The sequence below is a fragment of the Brassica napus genome, chromosome A4, assembly GCF_020379485.1.
Source record: "Brassica napus cultivar Da-Ae chromosome A4, Da-Ae, whole genome shotgun sequence".
NCBI classification, from domain to species: domain Eukaryota; kingdom Viridiplantae; phylum Streptophyta; class Magnoliopsida; order Brassicales; family Brassicaceae; genus Brassica; species Brassica napus.
The window spans coordinates 1539041-1558800 of record NC_063437.1 but is presented as its reverse complement, the minus strand read 5'-3'; the positions used below and the strand labels follow the sequence as shown (position 1 = coordinate 1558800).

Here is a 19760-nt window from a genome sequence, read left to right as displayed (position 1 = left end):
GTACAACTTTTTTTTTGTAACAACGTCAAAAGTACATATTTATACCCCTTTTTAACTGAGTTTTAGATTATTATTATTTTTGAAATGTGACAGATCATGACGAAACCTATAACAATCTTCGAAAAGTAGAAACAAAATATTTCTGTTATTTGTAATGTTGGTAGTAGAAAAAAAAGCATGTACAACAAATTTTGTAGATGATGAAACTTGAATAATCTTGAGAGAGTTACATATTTAGACACATTTGTCTTTCTTCTTACTCAATTAGACACTTTATGTTTGTAGGACACAATTGCTGGTTTCGATGCAATATTGAGACCATAATACCCTTCTGCTGAGGAAACAAGATTGGCTGCCGTAAGAGAAAACATAAAGGTAGTTTATTAGTTTAGTTGACATATTAATTGGTTTTGTATTCCCCCAACATATTTTATTGGTCACTATTGTAAATTATAATGTATAAAATTTTATATTTATGCGTAAAAACAAATTATGATTTTTTTCTCTTGTACATTTTGATATCCATAATGTATATATTTCTTGAAAAAGTTATAATATATATATATTTATGGATGGTGCAGTCGTGGATGGAAAATATGTGAACGTGTGGACGAAGCTACGTGGACGAATTTTCGTGGACGAGGTTTTTAATCTTACAAGAGTTTCGTAGACGAGATTTCGTGGACGAAGTCTTGTGGATAGTTTTAGTGGATTATAAGTTAATCATTTTCATAAAAAGATGATCAAACTTTTCTTTCATATATAGTAAATTTATCATCAAAAGGACAATAACTAATTTCAAATAGACCGAAAAATTCTAGCTAAAGTTTTTTTAACAAAGTTCCATGAATGAGATTGTGTGAATGAGGTTTGTGAACGAAGTTTCATCAACAAAGTTTCCAAACGTATCAACCTCCGTATCCACTACCACCTTCGTATCCATAACCACCACAACCTCCATTCCGGTATCCACATCCACCTCCACCGTAACACCACCAACTCCACCTTTTGAATAACCACATCCACCACCATTATATCCACGAGTCTCTTGTATCTATCCTCACGTTTTCCATCTCTGTAACCACCTCCTCCATAACCACCACAGTCTCCACTGGATCTATCTTCTTCATCATCAAAGAGATTGAAGTGACTAACAACTCAGAAATCTTAGGAACTACTTGCTGCGGTGGCTTCTACGGTGGCAGAAGCAGCAGCGATGGCATCCTCCATGTTCTCACAAAACTTGATTGAACCGGTTCTTTTTTTTTTGCGTGCTTGATTCTTCAGCATATGTTAAACTTGATTAGATAATCTGGAAACAAAAAAAAAGAGAAATTTACGACGACACAAGTAACCACTAACACTTTGGATTAATATGAACAAAGATTTTACAATGGAATATGAATTGGGAAATGAAAAAATTAAAGTTCTGGAAAAAGATAAACAATTAGTTCGCAACGAGATAGATATGCTTTAGATGAATAAGAAAGAGAAAAAACAATAAATGAAACAAATTGTTTTCTTACGTAAAAAGAGATCAACTTGGTTAAAGGGTATGGTCGTAAAAGCATCTTCAGAAAGTGCTCTTCAACCACTATGTGCCTTAGAGTATAATTGCAAAGTGAAATTGTGTCTCTGAGTGTAATTGTGTCAATAAGAGAATCTTTATCCACAATAACTAGATTGTAGTACATACTCGACAAATCATTGGACCACACATAAGTTCTTGATTTAAACTACTTATTTTTATCAGTATATATATAAATTATCATTAAGTTCATCGCTTTTTGTTTGTTAGACTTCCAATTAATATTACAAATGCTTGATATATATTCACAAGTACCTGACGTATGATAACTGTGCATATCAAACGAATGCACTCGCTTCAAGATATATATAGAGATTATACCATGTACCAAATATACATGTACATGTACAAAAAAAAACATAACATGTACATGTACTGATGTACAAAAAAAACAAACAAATATACATGTACAATATCTCTTACCTCTCTATTATCAAACTAATATGTATGGATTTATGTGTTTATCTCGCTGGCATGTCGTAGTTTAAATTTTAAAGTCTCGATTAGTATACAATTAAGAATCAGCGAAATCCCTAACTCGTGTGATGGACCCACATGAGGTTATTTGTTGTCGGATGGACCATCGTCAGAGTCAGATAGGTCAGCATCATTTTGCAACATTTTATTTCCATACTCAAAAAAAAAAAACATAAACAGATTTCAGTCGAACATTAATCTTACTAACAAAGCAAGAAGTCATATCATATGTATGTATATTAGCGGAAACGTACGGTGCGCTTTTTGTATTATGTATATAATGAGGTTAAGCAAACTATACTTATTTATATCATTAGCTGTATCTCAATGTGAAGTATGAAGCTACGTAAGTGCCGTATAAACTGAATACTGATTATTTTTTTTTTTTTTTTTTTGATAAAGGGCTTAATACTGATTATTTTGGTTGTCAATTTGAACAATGCTTAATTGTTGATCGTTAACAGCTTTACAATGCTAAATATTATATTATAATACGACATGAATATAAGTCTTTGTTATTATACATTGACATTTTATTTAAACCAATAATGATTTATAAAGGAACGAGAAACACAGTTGAGATCTAGTTGAGATTATATAACGATTACGAGTTAATTATTTTATGATTATTATACAAAGTGCCAAAGTGAAAATTAGATGGACGATGAGTTGTCAAATTAAAGGAAACGGGTGACGTAGACAAATGGTCAAAAAAGGACCCGCACGAACATCAAACATATAAAGAACTGTACACCCGTGCGGCGATATGTTTGGCCTTTCTCCTCGACGCCTACCTTCTTCTTATTCTTTTACTTTCTTAATGAAGCAATATTTTTGTAACGCCCCGACCCGCCCACGGCTTATGGACCACCCACGCCCGCTCTCTCGGCCCGTGGGCCCCAACCCGTCTGACGGTCGGTTCGTTAATTTTCCAAAGGCTCGAAATCATTGTTTACTGACCCTGCAATCACCACCCGACCTTTTCCCATGCTTTGGCCTCACTCGCACGCTATCGCGAATCACTTCCCGATAGGTCACCCATCCTCCACTACTCCAGCTCAAGCACGCTTAACTCTGGAGTTCTTTCAGGATGTGTTCTGGAAAAGGTAAGTCAACTTTGGTGACATAGGTAGCCAAATCAATTCTCTTAAGTCTTTCTACATATCACAACTCGGGATGTTACAATTCACCCCCTCTCAAAGAACGCAACGTCCTCGTTGCGCCTCCGACAGGTCTCAAGACGCCTCTCGAGTCAGAACCGAGATGGCTAACCAGCTCTGATACCACTGGTAACGCCCCGACCCGTCCACGGCTAATGGGCCACCCACGCCCGCTCTCTCGGCCCGTGGGCCCCAACCCGTCTGACGGTCGGTCCGTTAATTTTCCAAAGGCTCGAAATCATTGTTTACTGACCCTGCAATCACCACCCGACATTTTCCCATGCTTTGGCCTCACTCGCACGCTATCGCGAATCACTTCCCGATAGGTCACCCATCCTTCCACCACTCCAGCTCAAGCACGCTTAACTCTGGAGTTCTTTCAGGATGTGTTCCGGAAAAGGTAAGTCAACTTTGGTGACATAGGTAGCCAAATCAATTCTTTTAAGTCTTTCTACATATCACAACTCGGGATGTTACAATTTTTTGAACCTCAAAAGAGAATCTTGTTTTTTTCTAATGTTAAGGACTGTATAGCGTATAATTAAGTATTCTTCGTGAATCTTTTTGGTTTCATATTCGAGGTTCCAAATGCTAGTTTGACATACTTGTTTCAAGAACATTTCAAATTCAGCTAAGTGAAATATGGTTCTGCTTTTTTAAAGCCTAGTTGTACTCTTATTTTACAGTGCAATTTCTAAAAAAAATCACATGTGAATGTGAGTGAACTACGTCTAATTGTATTTTGACCTCTAGGACCATCTTTTGGGAAATGGCCGTTAATTTCGAGTATCCTAAAAGATGCTATCCAACTTTATGGAAACATTCCATACGGCAGATTATTTGAAAATACATTTGTATATATAAGTATATTCAAGTTAATTTATTCACCCTTTATATATATAGTATGCTATAGCGAATTGGACACCTGCCGCTAACAAAAATAACATATCTTAAACGAGAACGCTGGGAATGGACACAAACCAAATAGTATCATCATAGTATTTAATATTTGTGATTTGCTTCGTATTTCACCCTTCGTATTTTATAAAAATTGGAGTGGAGCGGATATCCGACTCTAAAAGTTGCAATATTTGTGAATTTTTTTGTTTTCAATGGATATCAATTTTTTTAATATTTGCTTTGCTCCAAAGATTTACGGAATTTAGATCGAATCAAAATTAATAACAAATCAAATCAAAATTAATAGAGAAAATTTCCAGCCCGAAAGAACACAACACGATTTATTAGGTGAGGAACTATTATACATAACCTGTTCCTTAATGGAAAAAAATGTTCCTTTTCAAAATTACAATGTTTCAAAATTCTTATAAGAATATTTCACAATTAAGAAATTAAACGTGTACGTTCCCTCAGATTTGGGTCCTTTAACCATAATATAGAACTACGTATGGATCACCTGGTTTCATTCCAAATATTTCAATACATTATATTTAAATTCACCGGCATTTAGATATTCAATATATTACTGCTACTACCTTATACTTGTAGTATATTCTATGCAATTAAGTTCGTTGATTATTAAACAGTAATAGTTATATTTCGCAGCTGTATATATACACACACACGCGTATATGATCAGCCTTGACATTATCTGAGGTCCCAAGCAGCTTGATGAAACGTCACCAAGATTTTAAAATTGAGTTTTACCAAATCGCTCGCTTAATCACCGTTTAATGAGTAATTACATTTGTTAATTCGATATTTGTCGACCTTTCTAGTCGTGTCTTGCAGTTCTTGAAACTTTGAAATTCGCATTAATGTGCAAATGCAAGCATGTAATATGTGTTAAGTGTAAACAAACTATTTTGGATTTAACTATAGTTTCTCCCTTATTAATCGTATAAAACATATTACTCGGAGACCAACTCGAATATGATCCGCTGACCGCTTATGACACTAATTAACCACTTATGATTAGTACACTAATTATTGGTGATTTAGGATAATCCTTATAGAATAGTATATATATATGAATAATGCAACTTATCTAACCCTAGTTAGTAGTACCGGATTGTATAGCTTATATGAAATGATATAATAATTTGTATTGATTTATTAATAAGATTAATAAATAAGCATTATACAAAAGTATTCGCTTTAATTAGTTACTCTTTCTTAATTTTGTCTACAAGATTCATCGTTTTTTTAAAATTATTTAAATGTTGGTGTACCAGTATAAAACCATGTTTGTTGAGTTGAACGAAATCCAAATATGGCTGATGCAGGGCTACACTAATTGACTCCATATTAAGATTGACATCTAAGAAATGTGAGGGTTGAAATCCTTCGCGATATGTGAAAAAAATATCAAAGTTTGAAGAGTATAAATATGGTATAAAAGTTATATTTATTTATATTATTCACACAGTTATTATACAAAGTTTTAAAGTAGATATTTGCCTCAATCGAATATTACTTTCTAGTTTTTTGCCTTTTCAAGTTTGATTCGCGAATTACTTAACATTTCTCACTTAAACTGACAACAAATGACTAAGAAATACAATTGTAAATGGTTATTAACCTAACCAGAATAGTAATACTAATAAAGAAACATTAATAAAACTGAGCGATGAAGAATAGAGACGCGAAATGGAATGTTGCGCGAGAACAAGAAATGTTGTCTGCTTAACCATATAATGCTGACAAACTGGAAGATGACTTAATCAGGTTTGTGTTCTGTCTAGTGGTTTCCTTAGTTTAAATATATAAATTTAAACAAAGTTACGTACATAAGGATCAAAGGAAAAAAAAAACAAGTCCTTTCGTTACACCAAGAGTCCTCACTTGTCACTACACGTTTATATATATATATATATATATATAGACGACAAAATATTAATCAAATATACACTCGGAAGTAGAAGCACTGCGATGGGCGATGGAGAATATGATTCAATATTCGTCGTGCCAGAACTTTGGAACAGACTGCAAGGAACTGATTGCAATGATAAATGAACCTAAGGAGTGGCCAAACTTCGCGACAGAGTTGGAGAAGATAGAGACGCTGCAGATTTGTTTTTCGGACTTCAAAATCACCCATGTGCCACGAGTGAACAACTAGTTTTCTGATTTTTTAATTAAGACTGTTAAGACCTTTTCTAGGAAGTTACTTTTCATTGGTTGTTCTATTACGGTCTGGTTACCCAAATCACTTCAAGCTTGAGTAATATAATGACCGTTCGACGTAAAAAAAAAGTTTTTTATTTAAATCTCTTTACACAATTTTATAATTGTAATTTATCTTTAATTTTTGTTTCTTTAATTCGTATGTAAAATTTTGAATCATTAAAATCTTGCAGAATATTGTACCAAAACCATATTACTATCGACTATGAACGACCTATATAAAGAGACCCAAATCCTAGAACAAGTGATGGACTATCTAATATTTTGACTATAGAGTTAGACGACTAGAGCTATGGTTTATAATCCTAACTGTTGTGGTCCTAGCTCTGAAAATCAATAAAATACTTCATTTGTTCATCTTTCCTGTTTTTTTCTCGTTCACGTATAAAACCGAATAAATCAAAAACCGATAATATGTAAACCAAATCAAACCAAAGTAGATATAGTTTAATAAGGTCGCTAAACTTTTTAAAACCAAAATACTGGGAAAAAACAAACCAAAACCGGACAGAAATCCGGATTGAACAGCCCTGTGGATCAAGTATATCTCTAGGTTCTTAGCGCGCTCCGCCTTGGCGCGTCCTTACAACGGAGAGTCCCTTTCTCCGTGTCAGCAACCACTACGAGCATCTTGGATATTGCACTCATAATGCTCCCAGTTGCGGTTCACCCAACCCAAATGCTGTTATAAAAATTACAATCAGCCCCGCAGAATAACACAAACAGCGGTTTCATAGACTAAATCGTTGGGACAACTCACCAATTCATAAGAACAGAAAAGCCTCTTGTAGGAGTCAATTTTTGTAAAAATATCCTCCAAAAAGCTAAGATCCCTGTCAAGGCGAACCTCACGACAACAACACACATAAGCTTTTCCATCGTCAGACAAGGATGTATAACTGGGAAACTCGAAAGACATGGCATATGCGTCCTTCCCAGAAGAATACGATGTACCAGCTCGAAGGTTAAGCCCTTTCATCCGTCTGAGATCGCTTTGACCCAATCAGATCATGCTGCCCAGACCCGGAGTTGAACGCTTCATGAGGTCTATCTCAAGACCCCACTGTTGGATTTTGTCAAAATAAGAAGAAGCACTCGAAGGCCTTGGAGAATTTCTCGTTGACCTACGAGAAGCTCCACCTCCGATCCTGATTATCAGAAGAACAACGAGAAGCCTCCAGGGCGGCCTCCTTTGGGATAGACTCCAGAAGAGAACCTCTAGTAGGATGAAAAGGAAGCACCGAAGAAGATGGAGGTGCCATCGAAGCGTCAACCACAGCACCACAGTAGGTCCAGAGGACTCTAGTACTGCGGTTGTGGCTTCGATGCTAAATGTCGACAGTCCCAAAAGGCGACACCGAAACATCAACCAGAGGTCACAGAACCAGAAGGCAGAACCAAAGCCACAGCCTTGGTAGCAACTCGAACATCAGAAAGGCTCTTTCTGACCTCGGGAACACCGGAGGCAATGACCCCCGCAGAAGAACCATGAGCCTCGGTCGCACCAGCGACCACTTCAGAGGCCGCTTTTCGAGGCACCTCATCTTGTGGAGATTTTTTCCTCGCTTCTCTAGCCTCTCTTTTCCAAGCAGACTCCGCCACCCTTTGAGTAAGATTGAGAATTACAATAGTTGGTTTAACCATTTTTAGCAAGAACAACAACCAAAACATCAAAAATTAAAAACATTCAAGACATGAAAGAAACAAGATATATCAAAATTAAAGACAAGCTTACCAGAAACACTCAGGCAGCAAGAGGAACCACTAATCTGAAACCACAAAGTTAAAACAATAAAAAATCACGACGATCTCTCAAAAAAAAATCTGACGACCTGAGACACGTTGGAATCCGGAGGGAGGGGCTATTGTTGGAGCTCGGTTTCACTGATCTTCAGATCCGGTCCGAGATCCTGACCCAAAAGTAGTAAAGCCCAAAACCAATCACTATCAAGGCACAAGAGGGAAACATAGGCCCACGAAGATCAAAGCCCACCCCGGGTTCAAGGAGTTAAACACGCCAAGCTCGGAGGAGTCAACTGAAAACGTAAAGAAATCAAAAGAATTAAAGCCATCATTAAAGTGCTCGGTCCACGTTGGAGACCTATAAAAGAAAAAGGAGGAGCCAAATACATGGGATCCAAATTCTGGATAGCTAAACTATACTCTGATTACATACAGTCTCCATTGTTATCCAGCACCGCTTTGTATTCATCACTAAAACACTCATTTCCTATTGTTGATCATATCTTAGTCTTTCTATTTCAAGCTTACTTGTAAATCAAGTCTCTTTATCCGTAAACCCTATCTCTGAGTGAACTTTAGAATTCATCGGTTGCAAAATAACAAATAGAAAAACAATATCTGAAATGTTCCTTTAATTATCAACTAGAACTTGATCAATACAATACAAGGACACAAACCATGATTATTTTATGGCCTTTATTAAGGAGAAAATAAAAAAAAAACCTAAGCTTTTGTGCATGTGAATACAACAATGAGCTTAATATCCTTCTTGCAGTGACTCGGACCAAACATCTCATCTGAAACGTAAAGCTCGCACTTTTGTTTTCCAAGACAATTCTGCACAAATAATACTTAACAAGATTCATTGAGATAATTATCATTCACTAATCCACAATATATTGTCAATATTCTTGTTAATTTTTCTAACCTTTTTGACGATTCTCAAGGTATCTGGTGCGCCGCAATTGCCATGTCTACTAACTTTATGATCCTCACTACAACCGGTAGGATTGCCATAATCAGCGAAATTGATCTTTGTAATAATATATTCAGCTGATTTGGAACAAGAAACAGTCATCTGTCTCCTTTTAACTTCATAATTTCCACAGTTCACATATTGTTTCGGGTTACTATCGGTTTTGCTGCCTCTTGCATCACTGGAAATGTCTATATTTGAAGCTACATCAAACATAGATGAATAAAGTAGAACTAGAAGAAGGATGTAGCCTTGATAATGGCAATGTGAAGTATCCATTTTCTTTTGTCTTCGTAATCAAAGGTAATAAGAATGTATTTACTACTTATGCACTCTTATAGTCTTTTTCTAAAAAGAAGCTCGGATTACTTAAGTTTTGGAGAGGAAAATGCGTCCGTAGATGTGGCCACGCAAATTTCTCTCAGTTTGTAATTTTATTTCTCTATCCTGTTTTTTATTATTAGTTTTTGGAAGGGCATTGATTCTGACTTTTTCACCATTCCTTATTAATTAATAGATTGTATTTTCAGTAAACAGGAAAAACAGAAAATATTAATCACCTTATTCTATACTACCCATCTTAAATTTTAAATATATATTTAAAATAACATTTTATAGATTTATAAAACCACATTAATATATATATATTAGAATAGAAAAATAATTTTAAACTAATTTATAGTTCTACTTTTTTATATCTTCTCCTTTACAGAAACACTAATTAATTATGATTGGATTAGTATGTGGTGTGAGAATAGGCTTGAAAATATATTATGATGTTCTAATAATCAACAACTCATAAGGGTTGACTGAAAAAGATTAAGCTCCAAGAAGAAACTTTAACTTCCATTGACCTGATCTCAAGGGTGTTCCTAGACGACATGATTCTTCAGACAATGTAACATATGCAAACGGAAATGCCAAGAAATGTTTTGATGATCGAAATTCCTATACATCAACAAAGTAATTAACGCTAGAAACTAACTCACCAATTGAATTTCATTTCCTTAATCTTTCCAGAGATTATGCATGTAGTCTTTATATAATCTTATCCTAAAAAGTGGTGGGCTCATACAGACAGATATCAAAACAAGTAACAAGAGCTTCATGTTCTCGAAACTCAAATAACCCAGAGGCCAGAGCAGTCCATTAAATAACTCAGATCAACTTCAATACTGACGATGATACTCCGAGAGACTAGGTAAATCTCAACTGTACCAGAGAACATATTGTTCAGCGAGAAAGACGGTTGCATACTTGTGACTGAGGCTAGAAGATGATGAGCTATGTATGCTGGCTTGGTTCGAGAGCAGGGATGGAAACTCCACTAAGGTGTTTTGGAAAAAGAGAGATGTGCCATGAACTCCGGTTCTAGAGAACTCGTTGGTAAGAACAAATGCTACAATTACCAATTTGCTTTTAGTTTATTTGTTAACGTAACTTTTTTCTTGAACTGATTCTTGCATTAAAATTAAAATATAAGGAGTAGCAAAAGTGGCTCTCAGTCTCAGCCTATTTTAATACAAACCCATGTCGAAACCCAATAGAACCTAAGAGCATGATTATTGCTATAACCCCATTTGGGTTTCTTAGTGATTAGTTTAAGGATAAAAGTTAGTTAAGAAATTTAGTTAAGAAACCCATAGATTTTATGCTTTATTGGGAGTTTCTTAATTAGGGGTTCTACAAAAATTTATGCATAATTGAAATATTACTTACTCAAATATTTATGCATATTGTATCATAATACTATGAAATACGTTCTCGTGAATCTCATCTTTGAGCACAAGAAAAAGTCTTAGAAGGAAACGCAACTTTCTTGTTCTCCAAGTTTAGTAGTATTAACAAAAAGATAGTATATGACCGCCAAAAAGTCCCCTTACATAAAACCCTTTCCATTTTTTTATATTATGTACCGGCAAATGATAGCAATTTCTAATGCAGAAAATTTCTTTTGGCCACATTTTATATTAAGTCTTTGTTCTGAGAAATACCAGATAGATTCAGGTTTGAGGCCCTTGATGTTGTATTAACAGAGTCTTAAATCTCTTTTCTCTGTTCCTGAAGCAATGTTTCACGTGAACAAAGCCGCAAGACTAGAAAACTATGTGTGTTCAAGAAGAGCACATGACGTTAACCTTGAGCATCTGATAGCTTTCCAATAAACGGGATTTGTTAGGGTCAGATAAAGCAAGCTTTGCAAGTGTCTTAAACTCTTCAAGCTTTGATACAGAGGAAACAGAAGATGGTGATAATGTCCCAAAGACACCATCTGCAACTAGTTGCTGAAACAAGGAGAAGTTTTCTTTGAACTGAGAACTCTCAAACATGCACATGAGCCTGGCAAAAGAGAAAAACAGACACTGTAAGAACTCGAAGTAGCTTATGAAACAAATCTGCGAAACCAAAGACGAGGACTTCCGTGACACTACAAACAACAAAATTAGACCACGAGACTAACGTGACACAATATAACAAGACCAGAAGACCACTTCCACGAGTTTCATGCATGTTAAACAACCTGGCCATCCCAAAGTCTGCAACTTTAGGGTTCATCTCAGCGTCTAAGAGAACTATACTAGCCTTTAAGTCTCGATGAATAATCCTCAGTTGAGAATCTTCATGGAGATAAAGAAGCCCTCTTGCAACTCCTGCTATGATTCTACACCTCACATCCCAAGTAAGTATCCAACGTTTGTGTTCATCATCAAAAAATATAGATGTTTTGAAAACATATTTTACAATGAAAAGTTCATACCTTGTAGACAGATGATCCAAATCCACCTTGTCCAAGTTTATTTCCCGCTGAGAACTCATCGGTTGCGATTAAGATCATGCCGAGATCAAATCTTAACATAGATTGACCATCCGAATCAGTCTAGAGCAAAAGCATTGGCTTGGAGAGCTTTATCAATTTCATCAAAGGCAATAGCTTTAGCTTTTTCCTCTTCAGCAAGAACCTAAACAATAAGTAGAATCCATATCTCAACTTAAGAAAAAAAAAAAAAGAGGTTCTCCCAATTAAAAAACTCTCATCAATGTAAAAAAAAGGAATCACCTTTATGATTGCAGCAGTTAAAGTAGTATTCCCATGTTCTACATTCCCAATTGTTCCCACATTTACATTTGGTTTACTGCAAGAAAGAACACTTTTATTAAATCAAGCTCCAACCAATTCAAAAATACAATCAAACTCACTTTCGAGCGGATGTGGCCATCGATCTCCACAGAGAAGTTCTGAAACTCAACGGAGGAGAGAGATCATCCGATCGAATGAGAGATCCACGGAGAAGGAGACAGAGAGAGATTTATCGGGTAGAGAGGAGGCCTAACGAAGTGAGATGGAGTTTAAGGTTTCGTTTGAACCTTGTAGGTGTGAAGGAGAGAACAAAAAGCCATCGTCTTCCCGCGGAGAACACAAGAGGAGACAGAGAAGACGAGGCACGAAAGAGAAGAGGAGAGAGAAAAAAAAAACCCTCATTATTTAGTTTGCTGACACGTGGCTTAGAAATCCCCTTTGTAATCGGTCACAGAAATCCTATATTAAGGATCGATAACAGCAATTTTCTTTAATTTTGATTTAATTAAATGCCTCATTATTTTTAAAAACCCTCTTAAGGACCCCGGTTAATGGTGCTCTAACAACCATAACTTTGAAAGCCGAAAACTAGCAGCCCAGCCTACACTAAAGGATCGGCTCTTCGGAGCTAACCTGCTTTTTCATTACTTAAGAAGGATTTTTACCAGTCTATATAATCTTTGATTCTCCCCCCACCCTCTTCCTCCCGTTAGATCAATATCACAACTAATGTAATGAGGTCTTAATTTTCTTACGTGAAATAGATGTTTGCTTTATGAGACTGTATGAAACCTTCTAAAAACTATTGGGCCAATTTCGGCCCATAATGTAGCTTCACTGTTACCAACTCAGAATTACCTGGGCCATTTATAAACTCTGGACTTAGTTGAGCCCATTTTAACAGCTGGGTATTTACGTCTTTTTAATGAGGGAGCCCTAAAGAAACCCTAGGTTTATCTCTATATATATAAACCTCCATCTGTTTATTCTATCCCTCAATGAGTTTAAAGAGTTCAAATTATCTGTTTTGCTTTAAAGATTGTAGACTAGTTTTTGGAAAAGTATCGATTTTTATGTGTTTTTGATGAGAATTTAAAAAGAGGAGAAAGAGAGAGATATGATGATTGAACTTTCTTTGTTCCCTATTGGTTTGATTCGCCGAGATGATGGCATCTTACGTATTAGCTCTATCTGATCTTTCCTTTCTCCTCTAAAATATTGTATTTTTTTATTTTATTTTTGAGTTTATGATAGTAATGAATGAAGAGAATGTGGAATGATGAATGTTGAACTTTATTGTTCCCTATTGGTTTGATCGCCGGAATGATGGCATCTTACGTATTAGCTCTATCTGATCCCATTCTCTTCCCTTTGTTTAAAACTTGTTTTGATTATTTGTTAGGTTGAGAATTATCTGTTTTCCCTAGACCACCATTAGAGCTATTAGACTCGGATTAGTGTTCTTTAGAACATCGATTGCTTTTGTGTTTGCTGTTCTTTATGTCTGATTAGTGTCTTTAGTCGCTGCAGCTGGATTGAAACAGAGTTCGCATCTTAAGCTTATCATCTCTATGGAATGACGAATATAGAATTTGTGGTCCAATGAATAATAATACCCCTACGACTTGTACCAGTGGTGTCTTGTAATTGCACTCTCATTTATGAACTGTTAACGAAAGTTCCACAGATGTTTTTTAAATTAATTAATTAATATATAATGCCCGAATTTAACATTTAACTGAAACCAATCGACTCGTTGCTTAAATTTGGAAGTTTATTTGACTATTTTTTTTTTTTTTTTGAACAACTGAATACTTAAATTAATGCAGAAAGAAAAGCGTTTGGGCCCTGGGCCGAGTTTAGAAAGGAACAACAGAGGGGTACAAGGCTTTAAGGGCCTGTTTAGCTAAAACATCGGCTTCTCTGTTCTGAGAACGAGGGATGAACCGGAAAAGGATAGACGCAAACTTAGATGAGAGACGATCAATGTCTTGAAGGACACCGTAGATCTCCTTGATCTGGCTGTTGCTGTTGATTGCTCTGATGAGCGTTAGGCAATCTGAGAAGATAGTAGCTGTGTGAATACCGGATTGGAGCATAACTTCCATTCCGTGTCTGAGGGCAAGCGTTTCGGCCATAAGAGGGGAGGAGTGAATCGACGATCTGGGCCCCAGACTGAGGTCGGAGCTGAGGGGCCTTATCTAGGATACAGGCGACTCCTACTCGCTTTGAGGAAGCATCCCACGCTGCGTCAACGAAGCAGGGGCATGCGTAGCTTGATTGATTCATCAGTGGTGGTGCTACTTTGGGCGGTAGACGCTTGTTCGTTTGATCTTCCTTTACATCTTGAATTTGATCCCATTCTAAGGCTGCTATCACCACTCTAGTTGCTATCTCTGTAGGGTTGGAGCTCTTGTTTTCAAAGATGAGCCTGTTTCTGGCTGTTCAGAGGAACCAACAGACCCATGGGAGTATGGGGACTCGGACTCCTGTTGGGGGTAGACAAACAGCTTGTCGGAACCGGACTAGTGCCAATTTGAAGTCAGTATCCTCAGCTAGGTGAACTGGTGACTTGAGGGGCATGATGTTCCAAACTTCTTTGGCGAAAGGGCAGAGGAAGAATAAGTGCATTGCTGTTTCTACCTCGGTGCATCGGGGGCATTGGGCTGCAGAAATCATTCCTCTTCTTTGGAGTTCTGCGCCTATAGGTAAAGCCCCTTGTAAGATTGACCAGAGAAAGACTTTAAGCTTTGGGGTTGTTTTGGATGACCAAACATCTTTTAACCAGCTGAACTCTAGATTGTTTTGCATAGATGGGTGGAGATTCGACGGTGGGGCTTGTTGTGCTTGCGAGTTATATCCAGATTTGGATGAGTAGACTCCAGTGTGAAGAGGGAGCCAGACATAAATGTCCTCTGCCCCTAGCTTGCTTGGCTTTATGCATTGAATCTGCGAGCTGAAGCTTGGTAAGAATTGCTCTATTCTCTCTTTATTTGACTCTTTGATGATGATAACCTAGCGATTTCGAAATGGGCCCAACTTGCTTAATAGAGATAAAAGTATACACGTAGAGATTGAAACGTTCTGACCAGAACACACCAGGTAGTGCCCAAATCAGATAAAATCATCCAACGTTGATGTCATGATATGCTTCAGATGGTCTTAGCTTATCATCAAGGCTCTCTTTACCAAAGATAAGCTATCTCGATAGCTTATGTCTTATCAGTTATCACTGACCATTGAAAGAATCACTCTCGGTTAGCCGTTGGAGTGAGATACAGACTCAAATCTTTATATGAGGCATAACTTTTCCAATGTAATTGTTTGCTTTCCATTTATCTCCCTTGGGTTATTTTCTTTTCGAAGGAGGCTCTAGTACCCTAGAGACTCGAACAAACAGACCAAAACACCTACCTGTGACATCAGAAAATATCTTCTAAGGTTAACATCTACAGTGATCACTTTGGTTGGTTCTAATTTATTCCAGTGCAACATCTTCGTCAAACAGATCATACTTCGAGGTTTCTTGAGGCAACTGGCGCAAAATCTCAGTTAGGCTGAGTAGGACATCCATTATACACTGTTTACCTTTTCCATGAAGAAACACACATGTGAAATAAAGAAACCCTAATGTTGATGCTCTGTTCTTGGAAACAGAGCACATAGACTTAATCAAATAATCATTTTTCTTTTCACTTCATCTCTTTGCTATCTGCCCATTAAATATATTCCCTTTATTCAAACCATTCTTGTAGTTAAGACTTAAGACAACGACACATATATTCTCAAGCACGTAAAGAGGAGACCTAAAAACATTTAGGCTTCTTTATTAGTGAGTTTCATTTCAAACAACATCCTCGAAACCAAGTCGAGCACTGTGGGAAACAGCCTCGTTCTCTTCATTCTTCAGTTCAACTTCAAGCGCAAGCAACACTCGTCTCTGTTCCACAATCATTCTATCGAGTTCTCTCATGCGATCACCACGCGTTTCCATTTTCTTCTTCTTCACGCAACGCTCCTCAAGCTTCTTCTTCAACCAATCCAACTCGAAACCTACCCCTACCAGATCCATAAGCGTGTTCTCAGCATCTCTTAGCTCCTCCTCTGTGAGCTCCTGAGGAGCTAAGCAAGCTATGTCGATGAGGTCAAGGAGGTTGTTCAAGTACGCGTTCTTCACCAACTGGTTCATTGGACGAAGATTTGATGCTGTTTCTGGGTGTCTTTCAAAGATTCTCCTCACATACTCAACCTGAGAACAAGTTTGATGTATAAAGACACTAACCAAAGTGATCATTGTTAAGTGAAAACAGTTGTTTTTACCTCTGTGTAGTAAACTCGAAAGCCATTGATATCAACTGTTCCATCACCGTTCCACATTGCTACGATCTGAGTTTTCTTGTGATACAGAGAAGAAGCTTTACTTGCAGCTTAGGCAAATGGAGTTTTGTGTGTTTGAGGATTATTTTAATGTAACTGAATATATATACTAAAGAAGGTGCATGCATAATTAATAAACTTGAGCTAATTGTAACTTAATAATACCTTGTCATAATTAAATAACATATGATTATTAATAGTATCATACGTCAAGCAACTTCTTTGGTACATGACTCAATGCTCTGTTCAGACACCCAAAGATAGTTACTTTTCCATCAAGAAACACTTGATATTTATGAGCCTAAAACAATTAGGGTATAAAAACTAGATGATCCGTACCGTAGGTCTATATCTACTTAACATTTGAGAGTTAAAGGCGAATGTTTCATCCGGGTGTGACGTCTTGGTTACAATTAAAGAAAGAGTCTTAAGGCCAAACTACAAACCATTTAGTTACCAAAACACCCTAGCATTAGAAGAATCTAAACTCAAGTACCTAAGAACTCAATTCATCAGAAAACATCTTCATCATCAGACAACAAGAGAGGAGCACTTGCAGCCAAAACCTCTGCCTTCTCAGTCTCCAGCTGAGCTTCAAGGTCTAAGCACTTCTGCTTCAAATCCTTCAACTTTTCCTCAGTATTTTGGATCTTAATCTTACCAGCTTTCTCTTTTGCCTTCTTTTCTTTTATCTCCCCAAGTTTTTTCTCCAACCAATCCAACTTAAAACCTATACTTTTCATGTGTGCAAGAGTAGTTTCTGTATCAGATAGATCACCATTGGAGATTTTCTGAGGTGACAAGTGCAAAGCCCTAGTCAAGCTGAGTAGGACATTCATGTATGATGTCTTCAGAAGTGGGTTGTTTATAGGAAACTTTGATGCAATGTCTGGCTGTCTCTTAAACAAACGGTTGACAGATTTGACCTAGGAGAGAGCAAAGAAAAATGTGTAAAGTAAAACCATATTATATATATATACAAAGAGCCTAATGAGTCTTTCTTGTTTCTTACCTGTGAAGGAAGAACTTCGAATCCATTAATGATAACTTCAACAACATCTATCTCAGCAACAATTTTGACTTCTTCATCCACCAGAAACCCAAGGGTGGTTTTCATGAGTGGAAAACTCAACCTGGGAGTCTTGTGATCAAACCACTGTTGTGTTACTATAACACCACAATGCAGGCATTCATCTCATAAGTTACATGGTTGATATAAAACCAGTTATTTAATATCAATTGTTCCCAACTTCATAACTAAGCCGGTTCTGGGCAAATGAAATTATTCCATTTGGCCCCAAAAACAAGAAGAATCAAAAAGTAGCAAGCTCACCTTGTCGTCGGTAGATTTGTTTAAGAGCCTTATTTACTATAGTCACGGAAAAATTTGCTAGCCTTCTCCATCCAATAGGAAAAGATTCAGAATCAGCAACTTCCAAAGTCAAGTAGTTAAGCAATTTACTTTTGGGATAGGCAATAAGACGCCTGTAGGAAAAAAAAAAACGAATCAACGAGAGCATATATGCATACGTACACGCTTAAAACATTAGAGAATAGTTCTCGTCTCACGTACCATTTGCACCCACTTATTACGAATGAGTCAGAATAAATTATCTGCGATCCAAAAGGGGCTAAGTTCTTAATCACCCAAGTGAACTTGCTGTCAACTTGACTCCCCATTATTCTTGACCCGACCGTGGCTGATCACGTACTCCCCCGAATTTGTAAATCTAATTATCAGACCACAAATAAAACTATAAACATAGAGATTAAAGATTCCGCTGTGAAATTCTAATAGTTAATTTTAACAAGTTTTCAATCTGACAAAAGGAACATAGAAACATAGACGAGGGTGTATAAGAGGACGAAAATAATGAACTATATACTCACAGCCACAGGGTTTCGAGTGTCGATCGAGAGAGAGAGAGACAGGTTTGGAGATAAATATGAATCGCTTCGTCTCCTAGTATATATATATAGCTCATCGGGTTATTAATTGTTGTGGACACATACAATTATCATGGGCCAGACCAATTGGACCTTACATAAACTATCGGACAATAGCTCTCACCGGGTTATTTCTAGAGTTTATTAGCCCGGACCAAACCGGTGATCAATCCAGATTAAACCGTGGACCGGAAACATATTAGGATTCGATGGATAAAAATCAGGTTTATTTGTAGTTTACAATCAAAATTCAGTTTTGTTAATTGTTTTATGTCTTATAATTATTACAAATAAAAACTTTATATTTTTTTTTGAATATCATAACTCGCAATGATAAAGATTTATAGTTAAAATACTGATTTTGTAGTAAAAGACCATTCTAATTAATATGAAGTTGCTAACTTAAATATATCGCTAATTTTGAGAATAAGAATCATGATCGATTTACTTACTCATTATTTGAGTATATTCAGTTGTATATAATCGTCTAAAATGAACAATAACTATTTTTGTTCTAATAGGTTTAAATTAACTAATTTTTGTTGCATTTATTAAACACTTTAAAATGATTTATGAAACTATAAATATGGTTTCGTCTTCAAATGAGATTTGAAACTGGGTCCAAATTGCATAAAAGTAACCAAGATTAACATAATGCATGCAGACTTACAAATCATGAAGATATGCATTGTGCAGTTCTTCCACTCCTCTAGCAATATTAAAATTCACCAGTTGAAAAACCAGTGGAAAGCTGCTCGGTCATAACTCATAAGGTATACCATGTATATACCCATAATTAATGATAAATTTGGCGCTCTTATGCATACTACCGTAATCAACATGCACGAGAAAACCCATACCGAAAACCAACGAGAGAACAAAGAAGGCAATTCTGCCGACATTTGGCATGCTACTGGCAATTCTACCTTACTAGAAGCATCTCAACACCGTCCCAAGCAGCTCACAAACTATTAATTTACCGCTCTCATACAAAGAGAAATAAAATAATAGTACTATATTAATAGTTTCAAATTTTAGAGATGAAACATATTATTAGTTTTTAAGATAAATAACTATATTATCTTTGATGAAACTATGTTTTATGTATATATATATATATTTCATATAGATATTTACTTTTTATTGATGCTGTTTTATAAAAATATGACTAAAATAAAATTATGTTTTATAGATTTTTCCTTTTTATTTTTTTCTGTGATTTTTTTTTTAAAATTAAAAGTAAATAAAAATTAAATTAAGCTAAAA

The 19760-nt window shown here is 36.2% G+C and overlaps 4 protein-coding genes and 2 non-coding genes across 7 annotated transcripts; 2 read left to right on the top strand and 4 right to left on the bottom strand.

The window, feature by feature from the left end:
* Window positions 1-6755: 6755 nt before the first annotated feature.
* LOC106379024 (beta-galactosidase 11) lies at window positions 6756-9872 on the bottom strand. Its single transcript, XM_013819055.3, has 5 exons — window positions 9044-9872; window positions 8108-8952; window positions 7327-7975; window positions 7133-7205; window positions 6756-7054 (listed from the first exon to the last, which is right to left on the bottom strand). The coding sequence occupies exons 1-2, from the start codon at window positions 9368-9370 to the stop codon at window positions 8839-8841; spliced, it is 441 nt and encodes a 146-aa protein (XP_013674509.1). The 5' UTR covers window positions 9371-9872; the 3' UTR covers window positions 6756-7054; window positions 7133-7205; window positions 7327-7975; window positions 8108-8838.
* A 1024-nt stretch (window positions 9873-10896) lies between these two features.
* Window positions 10897-12855, bottom strand: LOC125608262 (cysteine-rich receptor-like protein kinase 38). 2 transcript variants are annotated; one of them, XM_048778337.1, is made up of 5 exons: window positions 12290-12855; window positions 12150-12225; window positions 11850-12051; window positions 11613-11753; window positions 10897-11431 (listed from the first exon to the last, which is right to left on the bottom strand). In XM_048778337.1, the coding sequence occupies exons 3-5, from the start codon at window positions 11906-11908 to the stop codon at window positions 11206-11208; spliced, it is 426 nt and encodes a 141-aa protein (XP_048634294.1). In that variant the 5' UTR covers window positions 11909-12051; window positions 12150-12225; window positions 12290-12855; the 3' UTR covers window positions 10897-11205. The 2 variants fall into 2 exon arrangements, with proteins under 2 accessions (XP_048634294.1, XP_048634293.1); XM_048778336.1 differs by having other exon boundaries at window positions 11613-12051.
* Window positions 12856-13280: 425 nt separating this feature from the next.
* LOC125608442 lies at window positions 13281-13371 on the top strand. The gene has a single exon (XR_007339336.1). It is a non-coding gene; the product is annotated as a small nucleolar RNA Z102/R77 (small nucleolar RNA).
* A 73-nt stretch (window positions 13372-13444) lies between these two features.
* On the top strand, window positions 13445-13533 carry LOC125608443. The gene has a single exon (XR_007339337.1). It is a non-coding gene; the product is annotated as a small nucleolar RNA Z102/R77 (small nucleolar RNA).
* Window positions 13534-16014: 2481 nt separating this feature from the next.
* On the bottom strand, window positions 16015-16722 carry LOC106396071 (MATH domain and coiled-coil domain-containing protein At3g58210-like). The gene is made up of 2 exons (XM_013836366.3): window positions 16491-16722; window positions 16015-16419 (listed from the first exon to the last, which is right to left on the bottom strand). Exons 1-2 carry the CDS (start codon window positions 16545-16547, stop codon window positions 16015-16017), a joined length of 462 nt encoding a protein of 153 aa, XP_013691820.2. The 5' UTR covers window positions 16548-16722.
* Window positions 16723-16917: 195 nt separating this feature from the next.
* On the bottom strand, window positions 16918-18521 carry LOC106395521 (MATH domain and coiled-coil domain-containing protein At3g58260-like). Its single transcript, XM_013835952.3, has 5 exons — window positions 18438-18521; window positions 18121-18277; window positions 17881-18032; window positions 17560-17714; window positions 16918-17473 (listed from the first exon to the last, which is right to left on the bottom strand). Exons 2-5 carry the CDS (start codon window positions 18225-18227, stop codon window positions 17060-17062), a joined length of 828 nt encoding a protein of 275 aa, XP_013691406.2. The 5' UTR covers window positions 18228-18277; window positions 18438-18521; the 3' UTR covers window positions 16918-17059.
* Between the last annotated feature and the right edge of the window lie 1239 nt (window positions 18522-19760).